Source organism: Chiroxiphia lanceolata, chromosome 1, assembly GCF_009829145.1.
Source record: "Chiroxiphia lanceolata isolate bChiLan1 chromosome 1, bChiLan1.pri, whole genome shotgun sequence".
NCBI lineage: Eukaryota > Metazoa > Chordata > Aves > Passeriformes > Pipridae > Chiroxiphia > Chiroxiphia lanceolata.
This window is the reverse complement of record NC_045637.1, coordinates 43604871-43629388: the sequence shown is the minus strand read 5'-3', so window position 1 is coordinate 43629388 and position 24518 is coordinate 43604871. Positions and strand designations below refer to the sequence as shown.

The window sequence follows — 24518 nt, the reverse complement described above, 5'->3', positions numbered from 1 at the left end:
AAACGTCAGGCTTCCTGACTCAGTCCTGTGCTTACACCACTAGATGATGACATTTTATTGTTAAGGTTCACCCGTTCATAAACATCATCTGCTTTTTAAAGTAGATCCTTGGGTTCTTACTACAGCTATAATTTCCTCTTCTGTATCTGAAATAGGGAATTCCCCAGATTTCTCCCAAGAGCTTTATTATTTTTTTTTTTTGGTAAGTTCTGTTTTATACTCTCTCCCTAGAAATCTTCTGGTTTAATTTTATTTCATCAGTTCCAAGCAAAATCCTATGGTGGTGGTATAGAAAATAACATTGCTTTGCTGCCACCAAAGTGGTTTTGTATGTTGTCTGTCAAACTGTGCTTCTTTGTGCCAGGGTTGCCTCCAGAGAGAGGCCACATTTCTGCACCCCTTCTTCACAGTCTTGGCCATGATATGTAGTAGTAGTATAATATCTAGAAAACCCATGAACATAAATCTAGTGGTGTTGCTTTCATAGCAAACTTCATTTACATGCTTTCTGGATCCTCTCCCTACACCGTGCTTTTTAAATGGCTGTCAGATGAAACAGAGGGGCTTTTCTGATATGTGTCTGTGTTTTCTGGAACACTATACTTGCTCAGTATACTCACATACTTCAGTATGTGAATAAAGCATTGCTTTAATGTTGTCAAAGTCCTAGTTTATCAGTATAGTATTGTTGAAACTACAGAACCAATGATGATATTGACCTTAAGTTTTGAGATTAACAAAGCATTGAGATTAAACAAGCATTGCTGTATTCGTTCCCTATTTTTACAATACGTTTCTGTAATCCTTCAGATGTAAAGTTAGCTGCCATGAAAGTCCTGCATTTAAGCCCTTGGTATCCTTTTATGTATTTGAAATCAATTTCTAGAGTGTAGTAGGTTGTGGAGTGATGCAGAGTTCAGTTCTGAGACAAGGAGGAGTGGGTGTGTAGGTGCGTGCATCTGCTTTCTACATACAGTCATGTTCCTTTTCTGTTTATTAAAATTTATGTTGAATTATTATAGCCTTACATAGAAGAAGTTAGTGACCATAACTGAAGTTTCTATTCTGCAAAAAATAGAATTAAGGAACCCCTTTATAGGCAGACTACTCACAGTTTAGGCAGAACAAGCTAACAAGTTAAAATCAGGTGTATAGAAGTACACAAAGAAAATCCTAAAACTGGGGAGAAAATTATGTGACGTTTCCTAAATGAAAAATGACAGGTTTATTTAAATCTAAACAAATAAATATAAATGCTTGTGCTTAGAGGGGTGCCTGCGTGTCGATGTGGTTTTTCACTGAGATACTGGAGTGTGGGTGACTTGTTAAACTGAATTTTCAATTTCTTGAGTGCTTTTTCCCTAAGAAGTGGTTGTCTCATTAGGTAATAATGTAATTGTACACTTTTGCTATTTTACATAGGGTAGGCTTTCCATTCCTTCTATAAGTGCATTCCAGGAATAATAATACTTGTATTTGGCTGTAGTGATGCAATTTTGTAGGACTTTTGTTAATAGTAAAATGAAGAGAAAAAAATAAAATCATTTGTTTGATGATACTGTTGGAAATTGTCACAAATGGTCAACTTTTGATCTAGAAACTCAATTCCCCCTCCCTCCTAAGTAATTAGTACATGACAAAATCCAGTTGCTTTTGGCAATTTGGGGGGAAAATGCATTTAACATATCTGAGATTTCCAAGTGTATATTTGGCCATAAACATGTCAAAAGGATTTTTATCCTGAAGTCTTGGTATATCTTAAGGTTATATTAATGCTCTGAATTGCAGTACCTCCCATGGAAAACTTTAAGTCAGCATTTTGGATACCAAGGGCTTAAATGATGCACTTGTGATTGTATTTTTGCATTATTTTGACATAAGAGTTTAAAACTGAAAAATAATCTTTTCTACAAGAATGTTCAAATGCTTGTCTGAATCCTGAAAACATATTCTCTCTTATACCTAGACTAAATCATCTTGCACCATTATATGACAGAACTATGTTCTTATTCTGAATTTTCTTAACTAACTTAAATTTTTGCTTTATTTTAGTAACATTTATAAGTAGTGTGTAGTTTACTTTTAATGAATTGATAACTATAGAACAAAATATAGTACCATTCATTCTGCTGTTGTCTCAAAACTTGCTTTAACTGGCATATTTGAGAAGAGTTGATAACTGTATAGTTACTGTCCTATGAACTGAAATGAAAATTAGTTGGAGTTTAAATCATTAAAACAGCAATATAGATAACCTTATTGGGCTTTTGGCAAGTAGAAAGCCAGATCTTGCTCCACTGCAGTTCTGCCCTCTATTGTACCCTGAAAAATGACCCTAGAAGCATGTAACTTTTTTTTGATTTTAAAGGACTGATTTTTTTTTTTAATCAGTTTTATTTAAACTCTGCTGCAATGCCTTGCCTTTTTTCTGACCAAAATGAAATTACTTCTGTTGGGAATGCAGATCATCCAGGCTGCAGTTTAGGTTCATATATGCTCAAGTATCTCTTTGGTGATTCAGAGTGGGGTACAATATGTTGCAGTGTTTTAGGTAGTTATCATAGACCCTGGTGACTGTTTGTTGCTACTGAAGTACTGTGACTACATGTTACGTTGCTCTCTAACCACTAAGAAAAAAATTTCTGATTAAAATAGTTGCCAGTGAGATGAGCACAAAATTGATACAGTGGATGCCAACATTTGCACTTCTGCATTTAGATAACAAAGCTGCCTGTACCAGACAATTCCTAAAAATGGCGCAGCCAAAAGTGCAGAACTCCCTGAGCAATTCCTTCAAAGCTGCTGTTACTGTCCCTCTCCTTTCTCAGCTTGGCTTTTTCCTCTTCCTCCACCCCAAATTCTCAGCGCTGAGCACAGCTCCCAGAATGAGACCTTAGGCTTGCTGGTGTTTGAGAGTTAGCTGCTGTTTAATAAAAAGTATTTTTCTTCTTTTTAGAACGAACTTTGGGCCCAAGTTTGTGGCCCCAAACATTTCAGGAAATTGCAAGTTGCACAGTATTTTTAGTTGCTTCTTACATAACATGCCAGTTTTTGATCAGAATGCTAATAGGTCACTTACAAGTTCAAGAGAACAAGATTCGCAAGACTTTAAAAATCTTGCTAGCTGCAGAGTTCAGTGTGAAGGACAAATATCACATAAACATTTTTACTTGGGGAAGAGGAAAATAAGCAGAGAATGTTTAATAGTATCTCGAATGACATATTTCTAAATGCTCTTCTGAGACGTTGAATTAACTTCTATGATTTTAGCATTATCTTGTCAGCTTTGAGCTTCTCTTACATTAAAAAAAAAAAAGGGGGACACACCCCCCCCAGGCACAAATTTTGCAGAGGTTGCGTTTTCCATGTGTAAATTCACATTGATGTGTACTAACAGAATAAAAAAGAAAATGACAGTTTAACATTATTTCCCCACCACTACCTTCCTGAAGTAAAGCAAGCACTGTTTTAAGAATGGAAGTGAAATTGAGCCATCACAATCTCTCAGTCTGGTTTGAGATAGTGGAGGCATGAAGCCAAAAGATATTGGTGACTGCTGTGGAAACCAGTCAACTATTGCTTTTTCAAATGTGTTAAAGTATGCAGACATGCACTGAGTCTCTCTTTTTCTCTTTGCCTGTAATTGAGAAGAATTACCTTAATTCTTCTTAATCTTTCTACTTTATGCAAGCTTTATGATCTTTATAAGGAATTGCTTAGTACAAATTACTGATGTTTGTATTTCAGGGCTCCTTTCTTCACAGGTTCCCCGTGTCAGTTGCTAACCAGTTCTTAGAAACTTAAAGTCCATTGAGTTTAGTTGTGTAAAGATTGTATTTGATTACTGCCTTACTGGGACATTTCAAGTGTGTTTTCCTGATAGGTTTATGTGGTATGCTTCTTAACTGATAAAAGTTTTAAATATCTGCGATTGTCTCCATGTGTCCTGTAATGCATGTTATACGCAAATTATGGCAGTTGTGTCACTGTGTGTAATGTAACACACCTATATTACAGCATACATGTGTTTTTATTCTAATCCAGATCTCAAAGAAATTTTAATTTGAAGTCTTTACTTTGAAATCTTTTCATGTACTGCGAACAATCAGTGCAGCTAGTGTCAAACTTAAGACAGTATTACAGCAGTTAGCACTTCTGAATCTCTATAAAATGTGTGTTGGCAGCAACATTACAATTTTCAATTACAATGCCTTACCCGATCGATGGTTACTTTATTTTCCTTTTGTTCCTCCAAAGTTTAGGCACGTGATCAGAAAGAAAATCTGTAAACTTAGTGTTGGACTTCTTTTCCTTTGTTCTTTATCCAAACAGAGTTAACTTTAGCTGAGTAAATTTAATGTATTTTTTTAAAGTAGTTTTCTTGTTCTGTGTTCTTTGGCTTACTTGGAAAAGCAATTAAATGGGTTTTCTGTTTCTTTAGTCTGCATATAGGTGCTCTCATCAATGTTAGAAATCAATTTAGGTGAAATTGGTGCTTTTGTATGCATGCACATGCTGTCATCACTAACACAGTATTTCTGACATGGTAAGACATTTCCTGCCCTGAAATGTTTGCTGTTTAAAATAGTTTTAACAGTGCAAAACCACAAAACAATGATCTAGAAAAGGTAGACTGTGGAAGGACTTCTGGAGAGGAGGGAAGGGGTTGAAATAAGTGTGAAATGAGGAGAAGGGAAGAAATGAAGTGACTATTTTAGGTTTTAGGGGCAGTTCTGCTGGAGCTGTGAAGCAACAAATGGGGCAAAGGGGAGCACAGTCAAGTGAGAAGAATGTGGAGTGAGTGGGAGTAGAAGAAAATGAATGTAATGTGCTGTGCTGCCCAGCAGCCTGGTGTCTCCTTAAGCTGCCTGTGCTATAGCTGTGAACACTGGCACTGCTGGAGCTTGAATCGCAGAATCTCAATTTCAAGATGTTTCTTTATACCCCTGTGTAAATTATTAACAAAAAAATTTTCCACTAAGTGCTGAGCATTATTGCAGAAATTATGCTTGTATTGCATTTGTGTGTTATACAACACTGTGCCACTTGTGTTTCCATTCTCTCATTTTCTTTTTTTTTTCCTTTTTATGATAAGTGCTTTTCTAAGGGTTTTCGCAGGAAACTGCAGCAGATCAACCAAAGATGAGAAATCGGTGTGTATAATTTGTGCTTCAGTGAATATCTTTGTGCAATCTCATTTAGTTGATTATTCTGGAATTGCTTCCTTTAATCTCAAAAATAACATACTTGCAGTTATCATCTACTTTTTGAAAGAGAATACATAGTATGAAAGATATTTTAAAGAGTCCTTTACTGTTCCCTGATCTGTCTACACAGTGACATTATCATGAGAGGCATTTTCTTTTTTAGAAAGAACTTCTTAAAAAGCTTGCCAGGATGGTTATTCTTAACTGTATAGGCTAAATATAAAAAAGAAAAGCAATTTTATAAGGAAAGATTTAATGTATTGAGATCAAATTATCTGTTTGGAGAAAAAAAACCCAAACTTATGAGACATATAGAAGGGCTTAGTGCTAAAAGCTTGTCTGTTTTCCCACAGTTATATCTGTCTGTTAGAAGATATTGCCTCCTATTGTAAGTTAAAATAAAGAGTTGCTTGAAGATGTATATGTATTTCCTCCTTTAACAGTTGCTACTGAATCCTACAGGTGTTTAGTCTAGGTGCTTTAGTATTTATTTAGTTCATAAATAATAATTTGGCTTTTAATCATGCCTTTCAGTTGAGTCCTCTTGTTACATACAGGCTTTAACCTGGATGATTACCATAGCATCACCTAAACCAGAGACAATAAAACTGAGGTTTCATGGCCTGGATCCACTAACTTTAATAAATGAAACTAAGTGAATAAGTATAAACAAAGAATGTGAAAGTAGGTTATCAAACCATGCGATAACATCTGTTCCTTGGAAACATGAAAGTAACTATTTCTGTGTCAAGAACGAAACCCTGTTTAAGTGGTATTATAACCTGACTGCAATTTTCCTGTGTACCCAAACTTCACTGTATAATGTTGAGGCTTCTGTGCAAAATGATGTAATTATCTGCATGCCCTATCAGAGACAGGTATTTATATTTGAAAACCTGTGTCTCTGTCATCTGGAGGATCTTTATCAAGATGAGAGCTCAACTGCGTGGGATAATATGCAGTTGCATGAGAGGAGACCTGGTTCTGTCCCTGAATAGTTTGCAAGATGCAACACGTGAAGTGGCATCTCCCCCTTCCCCTCTTTTTCTTAAGAAGGGAATGGAGAGCAAGGGTTATGGTAATTCACTTGAACATAACGTTGGCTAACAGTATGCATAAATTGGTCCAAATTGTCTTTAACTCCCAAAGAAAATGAAGATGTTCTTGTATGATAGAAAAAAAACCCATTAGATAAAGCAGAAAAAGCACTTTTAGTTCATCTGTGTTAACATTTTTCAGCATTATTTGATCTATTAGAAGTTGACTATTACTCTGATCACAGACTGGTGGAGAGGTCTTGATAATGAGATAGTATTAGGAAGTGATAGATTGATTTCTTAATGCTAAAGCTCATTAAACTACTAAAACGTTTCTTTTAAGAGGTACAGATGCAGCACAAATGCTACAAGATGTCAAGATTGCCGCAGGGTTTGCCTTGTGCTCCATACTGTACAAATCAGTGTCCCTTAACTGATGTTGGGTAAACTCCTGCTTTGTGCCCATTTTGCACCTTAAGAGCTCTCTGTCCCCTACAATTCCTTCCTGCCCTTGTGCCCAGCAGACAGCTGCTTTGTTGACTCTTACCTTCAGAATCACTATTTAAATTCTACATCTACAGAGTATGCTTAGCAATAAACAGTGCTCCTTGCTTTATGGACTTATTTTTTATAAAAAGGCTTGGGCTGAGAAGAGAGCCTCACCTGTTTCGGTCGGCTGATCCATGCCTCAGAACAACCTGTTCTGGGAGAGGCAGGCTGGAACAGCTTGTGGATCTATCTCCAGAGGTATAGCCTGCTTAACCTGTTTGTCTTGTGAAAGATGAGGTTTCTGCTTGGGATTAGAAGTTATGGCTTTGATTTCATCTTTCTTACCACTTGTGTGTTCTTTGCCTGGCTTTCAAAAAAAAAAAAAGTCAGTAAATACCATCTTTTCATTAGATCTATAAAAAGTCTGTTTAGCTGTAATTTCAATCACTCTTCTCCCAAAGTTTTTCTGTCAAAGATCAGATTTTCATGTTGATTTTTGTGTGTATGTACAAAATCTTATTTTAATATTATTTCTTTCTGTTCTTGTTTTCTGCAATGATTAGTGCTGCATGCAGGATACTGCCTGCCAGTGGTGTATATGTGATTTTGTGTGAGAGCTCAAATGAAACAAAAACATGCACCTCTCCCTTTACAAAAAAGAACGCACAGCCAAACATACTGCATGTAATCCTAATTGTCACCTCATTTTCCACTTCAAGGCAGTATGATCTAAACAAGATATTGGAGATGATAGATGATGATACAAGTTATTTATTTTGTTAATAATTATTTCATGTGTGATATAAACCACGATTTTGTGGGCTTGTGTACTGCACTTCAACTTCCTCACTCTTTGAAGTGGAAGAGGGAGTTTTCCTGTCCCTGTCACCCTCCACACCTTTTCTTGGTTTCAGAACTGGTGCAGGAAGCCCAGCGTCAGATAAACGGCTGCTGAACTTAACAGCAGCCATATCATTCCATTATTTTCTGCAGAAATCCATGAAAGCCTTTTCAACTCCTTCAGTCCATGACAGCATCTCTACCCCATCTGCTTTTCTTTTGATAACAGCTATTGATATTTTTCCTTTGGATTGAATCCTACTTCTGGGATAACCTTTTAAGACAGTAGCTAATGCAGCTGTATTTTTGACAGGGCTTGCAGAATAAATGGGATCAAGCATGGGTAAGGCTTCCCCAGGAGGTCTTCAAAGGGAAGCCCAGCAATGTAAGCAGTGGTGCTTAAGGTTTAGTAGCTGGCCTGCTTCCTCCAGAGATAATCATGAATCAATTTCCTTTACGATAGGAAGCTCTGGGCTGCTGGATGCAATGAATCCTTTTTGATTAGTCATAGAAGAGAAGCCCTAACCACTTGTTTAAAGGTCTCAAAACACCATTAAGAGGAGATGAGGGTGCAGTCTGTGACCAATTTCTGCTTTGAATAATTACAGTCTTGCTGCCTACACTTCTCCTCCATATTCCAGCATTCTTCTTTGCTACTTGGCATAAATGATTTTGTGTGCTAATAACTACTGCGTTCCAGCCCAGGGGTGGTGGCAGCTGGGAGACAGAAAGAATTAATTCCTATGTCTGTGTGAAGGGAGATGATGCTGAAGTTTAGCGGTGGCCAAGGAGGGAGAAAGAAGCAAACCTTTTGTCAGCTCAGTGGTAGTTGCTCTTGAAGCGTCCCAGGAAAGTGCCTGAGGTGGCTGTTCTTCTGGTGCCCTTGAATAGCACACGGCTCTGTTTCCTGTAATGGCAGCCACAAAATGTTAATGTGTGTGTGGAGCGCTATTTCCTAGTGCGCTGAACCAACACCACCGATAAATATTTAGGACAGATCAGATGGTCTGGTGTGCTGAGGAGGAATCCTGTACTTGGCTAAACAACCAGACATTATCTGAGATCCATTTTAAATATATGCTGTCTCTGTAATAACACTGGGTGGTTGTTCTAGATACAAAATTTCAGTTAATCTGCTGTGTCAGTTTGGGCTTGCAAGTCCAAAAATATCTTACTAGTGATTTATGTCTTTCATTGTTGTTCGTTTTTGTCATACGATTATCTCTGCCCACGCACTGCTACCTAATCTTGCACGTTTTGCATGCTGTTCCTGTGGTTATTCCGTGAGAATAAAGCTTGGTGTCACCCACAGAGCGGCACACGCCTAGCTCTGCACTTCAATATGAAGTTTCTTGTATGAGGGAATATCAGAAATTTATCTCTCTAGAGTGAAAGTAGCTAGTTTACCAAGAACCAAATTATTTCTCAAGATACTAGGAAAATATTTGGCATAGACTTCAGTGCTCCAGTTAAAGCTTCAGAAAACACAAAGCTCTGAAGAGAACTACAAGCTTTAAATCTTTTGTATCTTTAATTATCTTTATAGAGCTGAATAATATCCTGTACTATCTGTGCACACAATGTTTGAATTAATTTTGTGTTGATTAATTAAGGGGAAACTTCATTTCTTTTACCTTTACCCTACTCCCTATAATCCTGCAAGCCAGCTTCTGGTGGAGTTAGCTTCGAGCATTCATTAGCGTGGGCTAGGCCTTTGACACACTGCACTGGTGATTTATGCTTGTGAATATTCATTAAAGCAAATCCAGTGGCTTTTCTGCTCACTTTGTTTTTTGGAGACTACCATGCAACATACCAAATCTCCTTGCAAGCTATAACCAGCACCCTGGGGTAGAAGTTTGCTGCATTTGAATCCCATTGCATGCAGGACAGCAAAGAGTACCTGGAGTGCAAATGCAGCATTGCTTATTGTAAGGGAAAGCTGTATAAAAGGAGAGGCAGTAGGATAGTTGCCTGAATTTACTCCGTGTGTGTGTTAATATCAGTCAGCTTTCACCCATCTTGAGACTAGTCATGAGAAGGCAGTTAGGGGAAATGCAAATTAATTCTGAATTTTCTCACAAAAGAGAAAAAGACAGTACATGAGAAAACAGGCAGGAGATAATAGAAAAAAATTCCAGAGTCAGAAGCAAAGATACGTGAGTGAACAAGTAGGAAAGGAGATGCCACAAGATTAATTTGTCTTTGTATGTACAGTGATCACAGACTAAAACTCTGAAATACTATTTCTATTTCTGACACAACTTGGCTCTGTGACCTTGAGAAAGCCTGGTTCCCTAAGGGTGCTCTGAGAAACCCTATTAGTTCTTCTGCTATTTGAGCTAGGCTGTAGCAAGATAATAGGAGGGAAGAAATTATTATTTTTAGGGAAGGAAATTACAGACTAAGTGACCTCCATCTGCAAAAAGTTGTATCATCATCTACACAGAATTTTATATCCATTTTTTTGTCTCTAAGAGGAGATTCAGACATACTGCAGCATGCTGAAGCATCTTTGTTTTAGCTGATGAACTTGTCTGAATATCTGTGAGCTTTTATTGAGCATCTTATCTGCAAAGTGTCTTCATATCAACTGGGAAAGATTTACAACATTTTCTGAATGTACCATGACTGAACAAATGAAAGTGTTAATACAAATGTAGGGTGTGTATACTGACATTTTTCTGCAGAAAAGTTTCACTGAGTGACGTATCTTGAAAGGAGAGCCAAGGGGGATGACAAACTCTTGTAACTGCTCATCACTTTGCCTCTAATTAGCAATCACTGTATGAGAGCCTTTTTTAAAAAAATACAGATTTGTTATTTATTTTAATAGGATTGATTTTTGTACAAAAAGTTTTGTACAGTTCTGCTTTCTATGCTGAAGCTGGAAACATCAAATAGAAATGGAACACTTTTTGTTTTAGCTTACTGTGCTATTTTATTGATAAGAAATATCGAGTGCTTGTTAAACTGATCAAATACAGATATTTCTTTCTTCCACCACAATTGAAGTGAAAAAGTAACTTTTTCAGACTTTTTAGAGGCAAACACTGTGCAGATTGCAAAGTTACTGCTGAAGAGACAGCTGAAGCAAATCTCTTGAGGATGAGGGAGGGAATACTTGGTCACAGAAGTAACAGCATGGTATCTTCTTTGCTGCATGCATGCAAAATCTGCGTGCTTATGGAATGCCATCTTAATTTCACTGAAGTCAAGAGTTTTGCCGTTGAACAATTTGGGCCAGGATTTTACTGTCTCTGTGGCTGGGGTTTTTTGTGATTTTTTTTTTTTTCCTCCTTAATGAATTGACACAAGTAATCATATATTCTGTAGCAATCTTAGCTACTTAGTCGAGGGGGGGAAGGATATTTGCTGTTTCTCATTCTGGTTTCTATTTTTATATTTGTACCATCCTCTACATTAGCCTGTGAGTGCTGTCAAAAATGCATCATAAATCAATTCATCTTGAGAGCTCTTTGATGCATTTTGATTTAAACATGCTTATCCTTACAATATAGGGTCCTGGATGCTCAGATAAAGTAATCAGTGATTTCTCTGATTTCCTGTAGTCAAATCTTAACAGAAAAAACATGAGTAGTCTGTGCATTTATACTTAAGTCATTTTTCCTTAAAAGGAAGAGCCATAAAAGGGGAGTGTTTAGAGCTTTCAAATTAAACCAGTCACAGAGAAAATTGGTTTATTTTAAAAATTGAACAAAATGAAGCATGTTTATTGTTTTTGTGGCAGAGATTGAGGCCAACCCCTGATTTTTTTTTTAAGTCATCCCCTGGACATGGACAAGTGGTTAGCATGATATAAAAGCAAGTGTCAGGGTAAGGCCATCATTGGAAAATACAGGTATATCTTAGTGAACAGTTTAATGCCAAATATTTTGAGGGATTGGGATATATGGGAAACAGTCATGAAAAACTGCAGGATGGGGATGATTACACTGGAATCAAGGGTCAGAGGAAGGGATTGGGTGGGGGAAACTGAGCGTCTGTATAGTGAGTACCATTGTATCTTCAGCCACTATAATTAAAAATCACTATATTTCAAAATAATAAGCCATGTGGAAAAATCACCTACTTTTAATTTGATAATTCTCTGTGCTTAGCAATGGTGCTCTTCAGAAACTAATGATATTACTGGGAATATTATTTAATTAAAGAAAAAAAACAACCAAAAAAACCCCACAACAAACAACTCTTGAAAATTTGTCTTCATGATGTTTAAGATATTGATTAAAAAACCCCCAATATCTTCACTATTTACTAAGGATTGTTTTAAAGTGAATCAAAGAAATTAAATTATTATTTTGCCAGCTATTCCCCACCATAATGGAGGTAGACTTGCCAGCTCATTTACTGGATACTTTCATGTTTGCATGTTTTGAAAATATTTTCCATTTTAGACTATAATTCTGATGGTGGCTACAGTTAAATAGTGTACAAAATTGGAAGGATGAGTTTTTGTTCTTTGTTTTTCTTCTCCATTTTTATAGTTTCCTCTTTTAAGAAAAAGTTCCAACTCACGAATTAAAAAACCAGCAGCAATAAAAAACCTCTAACAAGCAAACAAAACAAAAACCCCAAAGTATGGTTTCCTTGGGGAAGTCCAGTCTAAACAAGTATACAGTAATAAATATTAACAGAAGAATTAAATGATTTATTAGACAATCTTTAGTTAGGAAAGCTTCTTAACTCTTACAGCAGTCAGTGGGATTAAAACATGTGCTTAACTTGAATCATATCCCAAGGGCTTTCCTCATTTGCATTTTACTTGCTCAGAGAACTTCAGGTTTGCATCCTTTTTTTAGGTGCAGTGGATATTGTAGCTATTTGAGCAAAATTAAAGCATTCCTAAAGCAAGAGAGTGCATTGGAATGGTGTTTTAAGAATGAAGTGCTTGCTTACTGCTTTCATAGTGTTTGAAACCTTTTATTTCTGGCTCATTTCCAATGTGGAAGGAGTTTGTTTTCAGAGAAATATTGTTGCCAAGGGACAAATGTTGACTGTGTTGTGTTTAAAACAGATTGATATTAATTGCATTCTTTTAGCTATTCTACTTCTCTGGATAACTTTAAAAGGTCCTTCCAATTTCCAGAATACTTAGGTAAGCTCTCAGAACATTAGCACAGTGTCTTGGCATTGACGTGAAGAATGTATTAGAGAACTGGCAAGAGCCGAACTTATTTTTGTGCACGGTCAAAAAACGCTGTTTTCAGATGATTACACTCATGAATAACATAGAACAGCATTAGTGAATGCAGCGATTTCCCTCCCTTCCCTCTTTTACCTATAAAGTCTTTATCTGAGCCAGTTGTCAGACAACCTGTATGGAGCACTGCTTAATGCATTTGACCAAGAGGAACAGGCTTAAATTTTTCCAGTGTTCTGTGACTGAGGCAGCATGATCTGGAGCAAAGTCAGTCTTTGGGGTCTTCCAGTTTCCCATAGATAAGGTGAACTTAATATTTTATATTGGGTTTTTGTTCTTCCAGCTGTCTGAGTTGCTTAACTTGCCTTGTCCACAGAGCAGTTTTGGGCAAGCCTCCTTGAGCTAGGCTAGTGCTGGTGGTTGCAGTGACGGGACTGGGCACCCTACCAGAACTTGCAGACAGTGTAAGTTTGGGTTTTTTTCAACTAGCTCCTGAAGACTGAGCCCAGCTCATGTTTCTTTGTCTTCTGCCTATTTCAGTGGTTTAGATAATTTTGGCTGTATTAGGTAAAATGGCACTTTTCAAGTATTTTTTGCTTAATACTCAAACAAATACTGAGAGCATAATGTACATAACAGCTGCACAGAGCTCACCTTAGGGTGGCAACCCAGCAGCCTTGCCCTGCTTCTGCAGGAGTCCTAGAGGAGGGTAAAACAAGCTCAGCCAAAAGAGGTGAATTTTCCCACCCAGCCCTCTCCTCAGCCTTCCATGTCTCTTTGCAGTTGTTTTTTCAGCCTTCCCATCCTCTCCTCTCATTCCTCCCTCAGTGGGATGAGTTCAGAGTGTCCTGTGAGTTTCTGGGAGAAGAGCTCCAGCAAGGTTCTATGGGTCTAAACTCCAGCCCTGCTGGCTCACAGCCCTTACTCCTAACCAATGATTGATCCTCCTTGGAGCTACCTTGATACGGCCTGACAGCTTATGCTCAACTTCTGAAACCTTCCTGGAAAGCTATAGGCCTGCTGGACATGGATGAAGACCTGCTTTAGTGGTCAAAATCATGTTTTAATAAAAGGTTACATCCTTGTTGCCAGATGCAAGCTCTCAATACAGGCATGTGTTTCTTCCCTCCATTCGGACTATGGAACCTGACCTTCCTGCTTACTTGAATCCCAGTGTGAAAGCTCCCTTTCTCTCAGCTTTCCTGCCAGTCACAATCCCTGTCACTTATTAGCCTCTCTCTGCTTTCCTCAAAACTTGCTTTGTCCTGACACCCCTCTGGAAACTTTTCCTGATAGAGGTAAGCATTGGCTTAATTCTCCAGATCTAGTTATTTAAAAAACCTAAACGTTACTCATCCCAGTTGACCCTCAAGAGACGGTCTTATATTTAGGAGCTCATGCTGACTGACAAAAGAACACTGTGCATTTACAGAGGAATTGTCCAAGTTACATTAATAAATTGGCGTTCCATTTATGGATTACTAGGGAACATAAAACTGCCTACATAAAGCTGTAGTATCTCATTAGCATTCTATTTAAATAGGTTTATATTGTTATCTGTTTAGGCGACTTCGACACAAATATCTGAGTATTCATCCGATAATGACAGCGCGGGAGAAGGAGAAACGAGCCTGGCGACCACTACTCTGGGATCCACTGAGGGCTTACAGCCGGGGTTGGGAGCGGACACGGGGGATGTTACAGCACAACCAGCCAGCGAGTGGCTGAGGTCTGTGCAGGCCCTTCTCCGCACCCCCGGGAAGCAGGCGGACAAGGCCTCCCGAGGCCCCTCCGAGTCTGCCAAAAAGAGGAAGCTACTGAGGTAAATTCCTTTTTTTTTTTTTTTTTTTTTTAATTGTAAGTAAAATAATACTTACAGAAGTGTAGGAATGTGTTTCAAGGATAAACGTTTTAGAGGTGCAGATTCAAAAAAAGTTATAAAGAATGTCATTTGTAAACAAGCAGAAAAGGCAAGAAAGAGCTAAGTTCAGTTTTAAAATCTGTGGTGAAAGCTCTCAGTCTCGAATTCCTGTGTACAAATTGATATGGTTTTTGCACTTTTAATAATGCTTTACACTGCCTTGCAGATGTGCGAGTGGACATACTTCTGTCTTAACTTCTTATCTTTACAGTGCTTTGTGCCTTTTCAGATAGTCTGCAAAAATGCTGTACCTCTGGTTTTTGGGTCTTTTTTTTTGTCCTCTCCAGATTTGTCAGTGCAAAATTATCCAATATACTCTGGGAGAGGGGTGGATGAGCAATAATTCTGAATAGTGTAGGACAGAATGGTATTTAGGCAAAGGAAGGATGTATTCTTAATCTGAAATTTAAATCTCTGTGACTAAATTAAATAAATTAAAAAGATATCTAAATGCTGAAAGAAAACAGCATGGGATTAAGAAGTAGAAGCCTGATATTCTAGCTAATTACAGTGCAGAAATGGTTACTTCCTATATTGAGTTAATGAAAGTTGTGTTAAATGGTATATGTGAAAATATACTCTAGCTGTGGAGACTACAATTACAAATGTTGCTGCTATAAATTCCTATTGTACTTTTAACAATGCGGTTGTTTTTTCTTTTACAGGTGATTCTATGTACAGTAATCAATCAATCAATTACTTAAAAAGTTAATCTTCACTTTAGTTATTACACATACCTTATTTTTCTCTAAAATATTCTTGGCAATTTCAAAATGCTGACTGAGGAAACAGGTTTGTCCTAATTACTGAGGATCTCTGTACTTAAAGCGCTATGCTTGTGCAATCAAGCTTTCTTGTTACTTTAGAAACATACAGACACAGCTGTACTAGGTCAGACCAAAGCTGTAACCCCAAAAAATGCCTTTTAGTGGCCAAAAGCAAGTGCGTGTGAAGGTAGTAAGAACAGGACAAGTGTACAGTGGTATTTTCCCCAGGTGCTTTTCCAGCTTTCAGCAGTTCAGGAGCTGTTACCCTTAGTGGGTTTGTGTTTTTTTGGGTTTCAGCTTCATTTGATGACCTCTCCTATAAACAATCTTAGCGTAAAAAATGTTTTACAGCAAAGATACTCTGAAACAAGTGTATAAGAGAATAAATTGCTTTAAAAACAAGGAAGCCAACAAAAGCAACCACAATGATACAGAATGTAATCTGTCCAGAGTGTCCAGAGGAGCAGAGCTTGCAGGCTTTTTTACCTTCCATCCTGTGGTTCCACTTCAGGCTCTTTTAGGAACAGGGTAGCAGGCAGGAAATTCCTCACTTATGAGGAATTGTTTATCTAGTTATTTTGCTCATCTAGGTAATTGTCATCTTTTCACTCTTCCTGTTCAGGGCATTAATTCCACCTGTCTCTCCCATCCTTCCTTTTACTGTTGACAGAACATTTTCATTGGTGTGATAACAGTGGATATAAGAGTTTGCATCCTCATTTTCAGTGCCGTGGATTGAAGGCCAGTTCAGGGAGAGGTTTGTCAGCTTCTGATTGATGAGGTGACAATTCCCTCTTTCTAGTTAAAAAGGTGAAAGTTACAAAGCAGTTGTTGGCTCGGCATTTCTTCTTCCTTCCTATCTGTGCTGCAGATTGAGGCCACAGCAGAAAAAGCAATGAGCAGGGAAATCATCCTGCAAGCTGGATGGCCCACAGTCTCCCACTTGGACAGACCATTTGGATCTGCGCAGTAGGTGGAAGAGAGCTGAGAGTGTCTACTTAGCTGAGCTCTCTTTTTCCAGGCTGGTGCCTAGGGAAGCATGGATTGGTGAAGGTGACAGAGCTGCCATCTTCCAATGTGAATTCCTCTGTACAATAGGTTCCACTCCAAATCCAGAGAGTATTAAATATGGTTATTTCATGGACAACTCCTGATGTAGGTAGAGTAGGCTTCCTACTGTTTTGTTTCCCCTTTAAAGAAAATAGAAAATATTTTAATTTTCTTCTCTTTGCTGTTTGACGTGAGTAAAGCTATCTTCAAAAGTAAAGATAATATTTTCAAAAAATTTTAGCTAATATTTTGTGTAAAAATCTTATACCATGTGTAACAGTCCTGTCCAAAATTTTTAGGCATGCTGTAATCTGCACTTATATTTGCATTACCTGATTTCAGCTATGCCTCTGTTACCTCAGTGGCTACGTTCTTCTATGCAACCTCAAAGAAAACCCCCTAACATCACAGTCAAACCACAAGCAAAACCAAACAAAAAAACGCAAAGAAAAGAGCCATAACAGTCTGTGGAAACATTCAAATGAGTTCCTTTCTACTGTCCTGTCCTCCTGGAATCCTCCTCGTGCTAAAATGGAAATGGGTAATTGTCTGGATGGGAGGAAAGAGTATTGTTTGTTTGAGTCTATTACAGATGCAATTGTCATACACTACAAAAATTAAGATGTAACCAAATCAACAGAAATCTTCAGAAGTAAGCTAATTATGGATGATTAAAATAAATTTTGTTGAACCTAGTGTTAGAAATTTGAGTGTAAATTCAATATATTTAAGTGTAAATTCAATATATTTGAGTGTAAATAAAATGGGAAGCCCATCTACGTCCCCAAATGAACATACACAATATCCAGTGTTGCTTATGATGAGCCAAATTTAAAGGGGCATATTGCAGTCCTCTTCTGTTAGGAATTAAGTGGGGTTTTGGGAAATGATTAGTGTCTGAAGGCAAGAAAGGTGTGACAGAAGCAATTCCTCTCCCCCCATGTTTACTGTCAAATTCTTGTATGTCTTTATGTGTCCCTTGTAATTTTAGTTTTTGTTTTCAAAAGTGTTCTAGGTAAAGATTATTCTTCTTTCTACCCATGGTTCCTAGGGGAGAGCAGGTAGTCAATATGGTGTTGTTTGCCCTTCAGGGGCGTTGGTGCCAGGCTGGTGCTGTAGGAGGTGCCACTTTGTCATGCCAGAGGCAAAGTATATCATCTCTCATTCGCAGCCATCAGTGCCACTGCTCTGGGACATCCTCACCTTAAACACTGGTATTATATGCTATCTTGTGTAGCTGCCTTCCTTTATTTAAATAAAATTGTTGATGGATGTGGGAGCAGTGTAATTTTCCTTGTACTGCACCTGTAAGCTACTGAGTTGGTAATTAAGTGCTACTAGTGGTACTTGATACTGAGATGAATTGCCTTGATGATCAGGTCAAGGGGTGTTGGGTTTAGATGTTTCTGCTCTTTTATACCATACAAAGTTTCAGTTTCTCAGCTTGAGTCAGCACTTTGTGGGAAAATTATGCAAGTGATTTGCAAACCTGAAGGGAGAGAGTATATATTGCAAATAAATTTTCAGGACGCTCCTCTTTTTAGATTTGGAATTCATGTTAATGCTACGGGGTGAAATGTCTAAACTGCTTTAGTTCCAAGTCTTTCAAAGTTCTCTTGTGAAAGAACGGAGAAATTGAGTATTGCAAATCTCAACATTTGTTACATAGGTTAAGCAAATAACTGGGTTAATTCAGTATTTATAAAGAAGAAAACTTAAAATGCACTTAGCTTTTCTTGTCTACAAGCAAACCTTTCTTAAAGGTTTTATGGATTGTTTGCTTTTTCCAGTAAGATTTTGTTTCCATCAGAAAAAAAAAGTCTGAGGTTTGGTGTAGGAAATAGGTATCTTAAGTTATATAATGTTAACTCTGCTTCTAAACGTATCATATTGCAAGAGCTTTTAGTTGTGAAGGATAGATGCTTCAGCTTATTTGAGTTTTTTTAAATGCTTGAGTGGCTATTTTTAGTTTAAGAGTAAGATAAAATCTTGGGAAATTCTGTTTAATTATCTTATATCTACTTGTATGCAGACCACTTACAGATCTGATCTGCTAAAATTAACTTGTGTTATCAAAAAAGGAGAAAATTACAGAATGTCCCGATACTATGTGCAGTAAAATGAAACCCAGTTGTCACATGAGGCCAACTAAAGTCTTGAAAATAAAGGAAATTGCCAAGGGAAGAGGGAGCTGGCACAAATGAAGCAGGCTTTTACTCTAAAATTGGGACTGTGCATTCTTACATGCATCCACAAGTAGCATGAGGGTTTAATAGCAACAGACTAGCCCTTTAGATGGTCATGTTCTTATGCTAATTTTAACTATTGGATTAAGTTTTCCTTGCTAGTAAATTTCTTGTTGGGTTAAGAGAATATAAATGAAGAATATCATGGATGCACAACAGATGCACCACTTGTAATCACTGGCAAGTACACAGTAAAATTATTTTGCACGTAATGAAAGTTAAAATGTGTTTTCTTTTTTAAAAAGTGTGGATGGTTTCTGGCCAGGTGTTTGGTGTTAATAGGGGGAAAAAGCACCATGTTTAGTAGAAAAAACAACCAATCCACTTTCCTTAAGATGACAGACTTCTCTAGTTGATGTGTCATGTATCTTATTGATTGGAATGGTTTAGCAGAGTACATTTTCTCCCATCAGAGAGAAGCAATTTTGGTGCCTTTGGTTTGTGTAACCATGGTGCTTGCTTTTCTATGCAGGACCTCTACTCAGGCAAGCCAAAACCTTCAGAACTGAAGGGAAGGCTCTTCCCTTATCTTGTAGGGATAACTTATTTCTGGGAAGACTCTTATTAAATCATCTTACTTCTGCGTAGAGCCTCTGCTGTAAGAGAGATAGGACAATCTGAAATAGTTTTTTTCTTTTAAGAAGTCTGAAGAGCCAGAGACATGTGGGAAACTTTTCAGCTGTGGTTGGCTTTTTTTCAGTGGCTGGTAAGAAGGGGTGATCAATGCTCTGAAAACTATGAAATGAGAAAGCCCCAGAGGATTACCTATTTACAAAGATGTTCCTAAGTTATTTTAAATATTTTCTGTGAGATAGCTTGGCTAAGTAGAGGCATGGGAAAATCAACTACCTATACAGTTTTACTTGAAATCTTTCACCAGAGGCCACGTGGGATGTAGAAAGTGTTCACCCACCCTGTTCTCAGCAGTTATGTCTATAATCCATCTTACATCTCTTCCTCTGAGGCAACTAGGACCTGGAAACCAAATCCCACTACATAAGAATGATGAGGCTTTGGTGTCTGTGACAAAGAACTAATTTTAATTTGCAAGACTAATTGTGGTATAATGTCCAGACACTTCTGGGAATTGTTGAATCGTTAAAGGTAGTGTTGAGGATGTCTCAGGTATATGCTGGATGGAATTTACAGCTGAAGACGCTGTTAATTCTCTAGATGGTCAGTTCTGTCTAATGCAGTTGCTGAAAGATACCTCTAACTGTGCTATGGGGAATCACAACAATGGTATCTTTGTTCCATGTATGTTTTGTGGAGGTGACCTCCTTTGTGGAACGATTTCAAGAAGAGTGGTGAGAGACTACACAGACTTAAAAAGACTTTTGGCTTATTGAACTCTTAAATCCTTGAATTCTTAAGGCTCTAGAAGAGACTTTCAGTATGTCTGCCTTGTTGATTTGACTGATGTATAAAAAAACCCTCTCTGGATGGGTGCAATAGATGACAGCATTGAAATGTCAGCAACCAGTGCAAGAAAATACAGCATCTGGTACAGAACAGTGCCAGAGATCATGGTAATGGTGGTTCATCCAAGGTGAAAGTTGATGAATCTATTGTCAAGTCAGAGCTTGAATGAGGCTGATCTGTAAAGCTAAAATTACTCTTTCTGATCTCTTGTTGCCTCATGAAGTCAACAGCTTCTCTTCTGCGCTGGAGAGGAGGTGGGCCTCAGTAGAGACTTGTGCTTGTGTGGCCGACATGTTTTGATCACATCTTTTATATGTACCCGTGCTGTTATGTACACTAAAGTAGCACTTTAGTGACTGTCAGCATTCAGTGTTGCTTATTATTTTGCAAGTTGTAAACTGGCTGATGGGTTTGCAGTGTTGACAAACCAAATGCCAGTATGCTTAGGGGTCGTTTTTCGCTCTTTAGCAAGTGCCTGGTGGAGTGGAAAGGGACAGCTGAGTGTGGCAGAAGTCAGGTATTTCACTGGTTAATATGGAAGTAGGAGAGGAGATCTGTATTTGCTTTGAAAAGAGAGGAGGGAAGTTGCCTAGTCCTGAGATGGGGATATATATTTGCATAACCTTTAGTTTTTTTAATTATATGGAGTCCTGCATATAGTGTATTGAGAAGACAACTCAGTAATGACATGCTTAAGTGTTCACTGTTCTTAAATTCAAGTGAAGTCTGGAAAGGAGTAAACTTGGATGAACGTGAGGTTATTTATGGTAAGTGCCCTGCTGAATAAAAACCTTAAAACATAAACACAGAGACATGTCCAACACTCCAGAAAGACTGAAAATTACTTTTTAAAACACAGCATGCTCACTAGTGTTCTTTCTTTTTTCCTTTGTTGTTGTTTTTGTTGTTTTGCTTTTTGGTGGGTTTTTTGTTTGTTTGTTTTCCATTAGCCCCACTGGACTTGGGAGATAGGGACCAGCAGCCTGAGAGTCACAGATCAGGCTTAGTGTTACCTTTTGGTGATGGTTGTCACATAGTAGCATAAAACTCTTCAGTCTTGCTGTTAAAGTTTGCGGGAAGGGGCAGCTACCAGAAGCAGAGCATTTGTGCAGGATGCTGAGCTTTTTTATGGTCCTCAGAGCTGTCCTTCATGTGAATATTGTTGGACATGGACAGTAATGGCAATGTGTTGTTTTAAATACAGTTTTTCAACAAGCTCAGATTTAGTATGGAAATAGCACTTGAATTGCTGCTTGTTAAATCTGTCTGCCTTCAGGGAATTAAAGGGACAAAATAGTTGTACTGAAAGTTTTGTGATTAAAAATAAAAAGGTTGTGGGCAGTGGAGATAGTATCTGAGCAGTTTGGCTTCACTGAACAGCCTTTGCATTAACAATTCACCAAATGTGTTCAATTTGCTCACATTAAAGCATTTTGGGGGCAAGTTTGAAGAGCTGGTCAGTAAAGTATGCATCTGAAATTACAGTTTTTGTTATTTCAATAGTTTGTTGGTTTCCTTGATTACAGAAATCATACATTAGTAATCAAAACATATTTATCAAATATATATATATATAAAAATACAAACACCAAGTGTTGGTTTACCTCTTATCCACATATCCTGGAGTACTCTGACTGTATAGTTCACAGTATCTCACAGCATATGCACAAGTGCTTTTAATAATGTGGACACCTGTGCTGTATGAGAAGGAATTAGTAGTTTTCAAATGCTGTTGTCATCAAATCTGATAGATTATGTAACAAAAAGCACCTTTTTCTTTGTTTGTTTTATGTGTTTGAACTAAAAAGGGGATTAATCCTCCTGGGTTTGTGGCGGTGTTTAAACTCCTTTGTTTCTACTTCTTTAAAAGAAACAAACCATAAAGTTCTAACTCTTGCTCTTGCCATAGAAATTCCTTTTGTGCATGGCATGTCCTTGAATTGTTTTCCAATTTCACAAGGTATGAAACAGACATTATAAAAACACTTAGAATGACCAGATGAGAACCTCTCATAAATGCATTCGTGGTTATATTTTGTGTTCTGCAACCAAGAATATGCAAAATGCTTTATGATATTTTCAGTTTAAACTATTTTTAACTGCATTTGGAATGATTAATAAATAACAGTCTATTTTCTTAGCACAGAGGGCTGCTAAGGAAAGTCAGAGTTTTACTTTTGTGACCATTGTGATGACTGTTATCCTAATACAGACATGGTTAGCAAATCAGTTATGGAGCTTTGAATGTCAGTGAGACCCTCCTAGTAGGCATATCAGGCCTGAAACAGGAATAGTGATGTGTGCAGTAGCCACAAAACCTGAAACTTGCTTTTCTTTGTGCTACAGGACATTCCTGCCATAGGTAGAAAAGTGATCAGCTTGCAGAAGAGTAGGAATGTATTGACTGGACACAACCATAGCTCTGTTTGGGGAAAAGGGGGAAATTAGGCTGTAAGCCAATAATAGCTGTGCTCTTCTGAAGGTACCTTAAGGCTTTCTGGCATTATTTGAACTAAGAAAATACATTTCTGTGACTGTTGTCTGTGGAGGGAATGGAATAGGGGTTTAGGACAGTCTTCTTTCAGCAAAACAAGTTTTTGAGCTGAGCTGCTAGCTGTATGGTGTATTGCTACAGTCCCAACCATGGAGTTCAGTTGCAGACTCATGCATGCAAGACTTTTAAACAAGCAATCTCAAAATGCATTTTACTGCTGCAGTTCTGAGCCTAACTGAGTTTCAGCATGGTTTGTGTAGAGCATACAGCCAAGCTGAATTGCAACTCTATCTGAGAATAGTTCCATGGCGAGAAGAGAAACTTGGTGGATAGCTTAGAGTTTCTAGAACTGTCTTGCGCGTAAATGTTGTGGTGTGGTAACACCTCAGTGCTCAACTATGTTTTTGGGGAAAACATAGATGAGCACAGTGTTATCAGCAGAGTATGTTCTCCTGTATGAAGTTCTGTGCTTGGCTGTGCTGCTCTTGGTACCAAAGTTTTCATTGCACATATCTGTATTAGTTGCCCCTGTGCCTTAAAGTCCATCTTGAAACCAGGATTAAGCAAGGTTGTCAGGCTCACCTGGAACTTCATTTAAGCCCAGATTTCCTAAATATGTTTGTTTGTTTTCCTCCTTATTATAGCAGGGTTTATAGCTTGTTAAGTGTGAGTTCTTTATTTTGGGGGTTTGGGGATTTTTTTTTCCTCCTCTGAAAGAGTCGGAGTTTCTCTCCTCTCTGCCTTACAGCAGCCATAGAGGAGATGCAGTGATGTAAACTACAAAACTTCTGTAGATTATTCTGGGTCAAATGTGGCTCTTGTGTTCGTTCTATGATCTTTACTACGAAGATGTTTAGCCATGCCTCTAATAATTCTTGTGATAGTTACAATTTTGCAAAGGATATAGTTGTTCATTAAAAATTCAGCTGAGACTGCTAACTACTTTTCATATAATGTGTCGATTTGTCTGTGGGTGAAATTACTTAGTAACTGTTAACCAAAGAGAGATTTTTTTACAGCTTACTTGAAGTCCTGCTTAGCCTTTTTAGCTTCTTCTTGGTTTCCACAGGTGTATCTTCCCAGTTTCACATGTGCAATGTGAGCTTTACCAAGCTATTTGTCTTTTTTTCTGAACTAAAAAATTCTATTCATGTGCACAAATAGTCATAAGGTGGTTGTGTGTTATCTCTCTTGATTCCTAAATGAGTTTAACCCAAGGACACGTTTCACCTTAGTAGAAACCTTTATTGATAAATTCAGTAGTACTTCTGGAAAAACTTACACTACACGGAAAGAATGATGTAGGTTTTTATGCAAATAACTTCTTTGAAGCCAAAGAAAAGTGTTCAGACACTCCACAGTAGTCCAAAGCTCTTTGTAGTAGCCCAAAGACAGCTTCTAACACATATATCTTTTTGTTCTTAAAATGAGAGATTATGTCTTCTGGCTTTGGATCCAGGAGTAGGAGTTGCTTTAGTGTTACCTTAAGTGTATTTGTGCTAGATGCCACTCCTCTGCTCCTCACCTTGGGAATGCTAAATTAATTTCATCTTGGAGAGTGTTCAGACCACTGAAACTGCACACTTGACCCAGCTTGTGAAATGAATCATAGGGTCAAGTATGGGTAAAAGAATATTTTTGTGATCACTCCTTGCCAACAGCCAAACAAATCTGTGAGGGAAAAGAAAACCCGACCTGTTATAACTAGTGGTTACACTGGTTTGTTTTGAATTCTCAGTTGTCTCCAGTGTCTGCTAGGATCCATGCATAAGTGCAAAGAAAAGTTGGGAGCATTTTGTTACAATCCTTATATTGGAGACAGGACTAAAACCATGAAAATTTTGGACACCCAGATAGTGAAAATGTTTTATTGTGTGTATT

The 24518-nt window shown here is 37.8% G+C and overlaps 1 protein-coding gene across 1 annotated transcript in view; it reads left to right on the top strand.

Annotated features, from left to right (window-relative positions):
- SPIDR (scaffold protein involved in DNA repair) overlaps positions 1-24518 on the top strand; it is a 198626-nt gene that overhangs the window by 39917 nt on the left and 134191 nt on the right. The window contains 1 exon segment of the mRNA XM_032682155.1: positions 14303-14559. Within this exon segment, the coding sequence (XP_032538046.1) occupies positions 14303-14559 (257 nt within the window).